Source organism: Haematobia irritans, chromosome 2, assembly GCF_050003625.1.
Source record: "Haematobia irritans isolate KBUSLIRL chromosome 2, ASM5000362v1, whole genome shotgun sequence".
Taxonomy (NCBI): domain Eukaryota; kingdom Metazoa; phylum Arthropoda; class Insecta; order Diptera; family Muscidae; genus Haematobia; species Haematobia irritans.
In genome coordinates, this window is record NC_134398.1 from 221,511,585 (window position 1) to 221,518,708 (window position 7,124).

A 7,124-nucleotide genomic window follows, 5' to 3' on the forward strand; every position below is an offset into this window, starting at 1 on the left:
TTGTTCTCCAAGGCAATCATCCAGATAGCTTGTATTTAATTAAAAACAAAATAACCGTTAAAATTTCGCAAATTTCTTTAACTATTCGCATGCAAAAGATTTTAATCTTTTAAATTTAAATTCGCTTTTCAAAAAACCATTGTTAGAAGTGAAAGTAAACCATTTGATTTTCATTGAATTTGTTTTTCTTAACAAACTCAGATGTATTGGAATTTTTCTTTTATTAATATTTGATCAGATAACAATAGCGGTCATTATCTAACAATGGATCGTTGGCTAAAATTTGGCAAAAAAGACTGCCTAAAGAAAATGAACAGTAAAAACCACTCTCATATAGGTCAAACCATTTTTTGATTTAAAGTTTGGGGTCTTTAGAATATAAAATTTCATAGAAATAAAGAATTTTTAAATATTTTTTATTTGTTTCCTAACTTACCAAATTTACCAGCAGGTATATCTATTTTATTTTCCTTTATTTGACTGGGTATATTTTCATTTTGTGGTAGACTTTCTGCAACAGCTTGTAGAACATGTATATGGGCTATCTTAGGGGAACGCAAGCGCGTGTGTAATCCTTTGCCTTGAACCCCAATCCGATGGTCATTGCCATGTGCATGCACTATTTGCTGACACGCAAAGCTAATGGACATTAGTAAAAGGCAGTAAGCAAATTTCCATGTGGTTGGATGATATGATGATGTTTTGATTTTTGCATTATGCTGCTCGTTAGGTGGTGAATATACTCGCATTTTATTAACTTTTTTTAGGTTTTAATTTTTTTAGTAACTGTTGTTGTGATTTTTTTTTTGGTGTTATAAAAATATGCACTAGCACTTGATAATGGTTGGCAAACACGCATGCAGTTCAATTATGATTAATTTAGCTTGCACTCTTTTATGGACCTGTAGGTCTATGAAACCATCAATCAATGATGAGTTGACAACAATGCTTAAAACATCAAATTCATAAAATGAATAACATGCACTTAGGTCTAATAAAACATAAGACTTAAGCAACAAACACAACCAAAGACTTAAGCAACAAACACGTTAGTTTAGCACAAGCCACACGCAAGTACAACCGTAAACGCATACGCACACAGATGATTTTATTCTAGCCCAAGACAATGATCATACAAAAATCGATTATATTTTTCAACAAACGTTTAGATGTTTTTCACGGAGGTTTTCTTTTAGATTTTCTACCGTTCATATACAACCTTTGGCTAGCAAAAACCTTCAACAACTGATGTCACTAACTATGGTTACATTTGCTCTTAGTCAACATTGAACAACAGCTGTGTGTGCAACACAACAGCGAACAAGAAGAAGAAGTCGAAGTCAAAGTCAATGCCAAGGCTGTTGTTGAAGAGGCAATGTTAAAATCTTGCTTATGGAGTGAAAGCTTTAATTTTAACTGTTGCAAAGCTTTTCTTTCTTTCTCTTTCTCCCTCGCTTGTGTAATGAGTTAAAGCTCTGAATTACGCATTTAATGATCTTTCTCTTTTATGATTCTAGTGTTAGAGAATATTTTGATGTTTGCGAAAAAATATCATTAGACAATTGTTAATGGATGCTTACGTTTTTTTTTCGTTTCTTTATGTTGCTCTATATTTAATGCCCCGTTTAATGAGTTCTAATTTATTTGCCCTATCAGCAAACTGTTTTTAAACATTTTGTCCTACATTATCTACCTCTTAATTCTTAGCCCATATTATATCAAAGTGGATTTATAGGTTTTCGTTTACGTTTGGAACTATGCAATATAGGATAATTCTGAGTGTTTCAAAGCTTCTCTAAGTGGTATCGCTGTAGTTTGAAACGCCGTTTGGAGGGCGCGTATGTCAACCGTCGTAGACCCTGGTTTAATGTTTAGCATGCCCTCCTTGTATCAATAATAAAACCCACATAGACCAAACCTATAACTTTAGTTATTGAGCAACATTATTATTATTATTTGATTTATATGAAATTTGAAATCAGAGCATTCAGGTAAACTACAAGTGAATACGGCCAGGCTGAATTTTATGTACCCTCCATCATGGATTGCGCACAAAGTTCCTCTAAAGACTCTCATCCATTATCGAATTACTTGGGTTGTAATAACAATTGCCGATGACAGGGAATATTAAGCCTTTTCAAAATTGTCTACTAAATTGTAACTTAGTGCATATGGAGTCTTTGTTAAATAAAAAGAGGCAGATTAGATATCTATATAAGTCACTTTCATTCTTAATCAGTTTATTCAGAGGAGTCTTGGGGGTTTTCCCCCAAATTGAAAATATGTTTTCGTAAATGGGGACGAAATTTTTGAGATAGGGACTTTGGGATTTGGTGGGGAATTTCCATAAATTTGGGGTTTTTTTACGAAAAATTGGTTTAATTGTTTTTTTTTTTTAACAAAATTTTATTTCCAAAGGAAATTTTGCCTAAATTCTATTTCTATAGACAATTTTGCCAAAATTTTATTTCTATTGAAAATTTTATTTCTATAGAAAATTTTGTCACAATTTTATTTCTCTAGAAAATTTTGTCAAAATGTTATTTCTATATAGAAAATTTTGTCAAAATTTTATTTTTATAGAAAAGTTTTTCAAAATTTTGTTTTTATAGAAAATTTTGTCAAAACTTTATTTATATGGAAAATTTTGTTAAAATTCCAACAAAAAAATTTGGAAGTTCGCCCCAAGGCACAACTTTAAAAGCACTTCCAAAAGATGTACTCCCAAAGATGTTCTTTATTTCAACTACACAGGAAGATCTTTTAATTCAATTATTTATACCCCGTTTTTTATTTTTATTGGGTAAATTTATTTTTTTTTTTGTTTGAAAAAATTTAAAAAACAGAGTTACCTTTAATAAAATGGAACAAATTATTAAAATTTTATCGAAAAAAGTTCTAAAACCATTGAAGAAATATTGCGAATTTTTCAAAATATTTTACTTCAAACGTTTCGGACAAGCGTTAGAATACATGCATTATAAAAATTATTTATTTGTCAAAATATGACAACATTTTTTAATTCACAACCAAAACACTGCATTTGAATCACAGAGTAAGAAGTGATGCAAATTCAATTCAAGGGGTGTTGAAATGGTGCACTGAAAAAAATATTGTCGTGAGGTCAAAGATTTCATGTCTTTAAAATACGAATACAAATTTTGCTTAGCATAGAAGACACATTTCTCTAAAATAAAGTTATTTTCCTTGTCCAAAAGTCGATAAACTTTTCAATGAAGTCGTGTTGTCCTTATAATTAAGTGATTTGACTTAAAAATGGGTATCTTAACATGAAAGAAAAAAATTATAGGCTAAGGTCAACTTGACTTTAATAATTCAGAAAAATTCTTTAAACTTAATGAAATTGTCTTTAAATTTGTTGTCTTTTTGCATCTTGACTACAAAGCAAAAAATCGTTCAAATATAGGACATGTTTTTCAAAACTTTATTTTAAAGAAGTTTTTACTTGAAACCTAGCATAATTTCTACTGGAAGTCGAGTCTAAATTTGGAGAATAAAGTTGCCGTTAACTCGTTTTTAAAGGACTTTGATAGCATATGAAGAAAAAAAGCTGAGAAAGCGAAAAATTAAAATTTGCTTCCTAGAAGCAAGTACACAAAACCTAAATTTAAAAGAGAATTGTGTCTTAAAAGTGTCCTTACTTGTATTCTCCGCTTCTTTGGCTCAGAATCAATACCAAATTTTTTAAAGTAAAGCCAATATCTTTGGAACCGAGTATGCTTTTTTTTCAGTGTGGACATCAGTCCTATGACAAGCCCGTGTTAAATTCATCGCTTCTGCGCCAATTTTGCACTACTTCCGGATCCAAAAAGAACATTTTCACTACTTTTTTGGCGATGCTTTTTTTTACTGGGATGTTATTTCTATATAGAAAATGTTGTCAAAATTGTATTTCTATATACAAAATTTTTTCAAAAATTTCATTCTATAGAAAATTTTTCAATATTTTATTCTATACAAAATTTTGTAAAAATTTTATTTTTGTATAGAAAATTTTGTTTTATTTCTATATAGAAATTTTTGTCAAAATTTTATTTCTATATAGAAAATTTTTCAAAATTTTTTTTCTATGTCAAAAATATAAAATTGTCAAAATGGTATTTCTATATCGAACATTTTGTCATTTTTTTTTGTATATACAAAATTTTCTCAAAATTTTCTTTCTATATTCATCCATAAATACAAGGAACTACGAACTCCCATTTTCATACAGGATGGCCCAAAAAAGACTGAAGGATTAAAAATGGTTATATCTTTTTTGTTTTTAATAATTTTTGTGTTTGTCTTTTGCAGGTTATTTACTGGTTTTTGGAGATAAATCATGGCTACATAACATATGATGTGCAGCAACGCGTCAAAATCATTCCATTTTTTTATTCTTCTGGAAGCCAGAGAAAATGATAACTTTTTAAACAATCTTATAATGAGCGATGCAGCTCATTTCCACTTAAATGGCTATGTAAACAAACAAAATTGTAGATTTTGGGGTACTCACAGTCCTAGGGCATTACATCAGCGTGAATTACACCCCGCCAGATGTACTGTTTGGTGCGGTATTATGGCTGATAAAATTATCGGTCCATATTTTTTCGAAGATGTGGAGGGTCACCCAGAAACGGTTAACGGGGCTCTGTATAGGACTATAATAGACAAGTTTTTGCGTCCATATGTTGAGAATAATCAAAACATATGGTTCCAGCAAGATTGAGCTACTGCGCATACAGCAAAACAAAAACAAAAATACAGTTATTTTTAATCCTTCAGTCCTTTTTGAGCCACCCTGTATCTTCAGCATTTGGAAGACGATCACTAGTCTCTGGTTCTTGAACGTATTTCAGTATGCTGGATTATTATTACTGATTTTCTACAGTAGAGCCTTTTGCTTTATTATTATTTTTTTTTCAAAAAGAAAAGAGTATTAAAAAATGTATTGGGGATTCTTGTGAGGAATTTAAATTTTTGGGGACGAAAACATAATAATTTGGGGACAAGAGCCTGAAATATACTAGCAACACTGCTTGGTGGTCAGTTTCATTATTGCATGTTTATGTACCGAAATTCAACCGCAACGGATGAAATTTCTGCCTTCATAAGACTCCTGAGTTCAAATTCGGGTATAGTTTTATATGCGGGCTACATATAAGTATGGAACGATAACTGCCAAGTTTTCCACGATTGTAGAGGGCATATACTGACATCATAAACCAAATTTAAACAGAATCGGATGAAATTTGCTCCTTCCAGAGAATCCGGAAGTCAAATCGGGGGATCGGCTATATATAATTATGGACCGATATGGACCAATTTTTGGATGGTTACTACAGAGCATATTCTAACATCACTAAAATACAACCGGATGGGAGCTTCCAAGAGGCTCCGCATGTCAAATCTGAGGACAGGTTTATATGGGGTCCATCTGCCCTATATTAATAATAAATATATAGCTTGTTTGTTCCGGAAGTTAGCATGATTTTAACAGACGGACGGACATAGCTAGATAGACTCAGAATTTCACCAGGACCCATTATATATACCTTATGATAAAAATACCAAGTGACATTACTAAAAAATAGTTTAATTTTAATTTTTTTCATTTAAATGAACTTCCAACTTCTAAGACAATGCCTTAGAAAATCATTTGAATAAGGAAATTAAAAAAAAACAACAACTAAAAAAATTACTTTCACTTTTCAAAAGGCTTCGCAAATCATCGGTGGAGCGTTGGTTTTTCCCATTTGTGTACTAACCTAAAAAAAAATTAGAAGTTGTTCCAAAAGCACAACTTTAAAAGCACTTCCAAAAATATCTTCCCAAAAATGATCTTTATTTCAACTACGCAGGAAGTTGAGGTCAAGCGTTTCAGACCAGAGTTAGAAATATTAAAATTTTTTTTTTATTTCACATCCAAAACTTAGAATTCGAGTCACACCTTAAGGTCAGTACTATGTTCGCTTTTCGAGTTGAAATTTGTCCGGTTACTTTCTTAAAATAGTTCAATATAAAAAAGATAAATTAACTCAATTGGTCCGCAGTTTCTTGTTCCTCTAGATTTCACGAAAACTGTACAGGGATATGTATGGTTTCATTTATAATTTTGATTTTTTAAGGAAACGTAATCGTGAAAATAATGTGTTTGTTAACTCGAAAACAGAACATACCCTGTCAGCATTTCAAAGTTCCATTTCATCCTCATCGCTACCACTGACTCGTAAGTGACACTGCAACAATCGCCAACTGTCATGGGGGAAGCGTATGAAATGTACATGAAAGTATTTTGCCATCACTATTGTTATAACATAAGAGCCATTTTATATTTTGTAAAACGCCAAGCGCAACTAGCTTCTTATAATTTATTTAAATAAAATCGATAATGAAGTGCTGAAAATATGGTTATTTCGCTTAAAATTGTAAAAGGTATATTGGTGAACAATTTTTGACTTTCCATATGGAATAAAGTAATTGTTTTTCAGATATTTTACAGACACGCTGCCTCCATCGAGAATAAAAACACTGGTCGATAGACGCGGCATTATGTAACTTGCCACTTGTAAATCAACATCATTCTATTATTAATGTTAATGTGTTATGTTAAATGTGTTGTGATAGTGGTATAAATGTTATATTAATAAGAATTTATAAATGTTTAATCAAATTAATAAACATCTAAACAATCGTGGCACCTAATAATTGCACTCATGCGATACTTTTTATACCCTGCGCCACATTGTGGAACAGAGTATTATAAGTTAGTGCATATGTTTGCAACACCCAGAAGGAGACGACATAGACACATGGTGTCTTTGGCAAAAATGCTCAGGGTGGGCTCCTGAGTCGATATAGCCATTTCCGTCTGTCCGTGAACACATTTTTGTAATCAAAGTCTAGGTCGCAGTTTTAGTCCAATCAACTTCAAATTTGGCACAAGTATGTGTTTTGGCTCAGAATAGAACCCTATTGATTTCGGAAGAAATCGGTTCGGATTTAGATATAGCTCCAATATATATATTTCGCCCGATATGGACTCATATGGCCCCAGAAGCCAGAGTTTTACCCCAATTTGCTTAAAATTTTGCACAAGAAGAACAATTAGTACTATAGTCAAG

General features: G+C 31.6%; 1 protein-coding gene across 1 annotated transcript in view; it reads right to left on the minus strand.

Annotated features, from left to right (window-relative positions):
* The window catches only part of LOC142227144 (uncharacterized), a 77,379-nt gene extending 76,149 nt beyond the window's left edge, over window positions 1-1,230 (minus strand). The window contains exon 1 of the mRNA XM_075297512.1: window positions 437-1,230. Coding sequence (XP_075153627.1) covers window positions 437-749 — 313 coding nt within the window. The 5' untranslated portion in view covers window positions 750-1,230. The remainder of the gene's footprint in view (window positions 1-436) is intronic.
* Window positions 1,231-7,124: the final 5,894 nt, after the last annotated feature.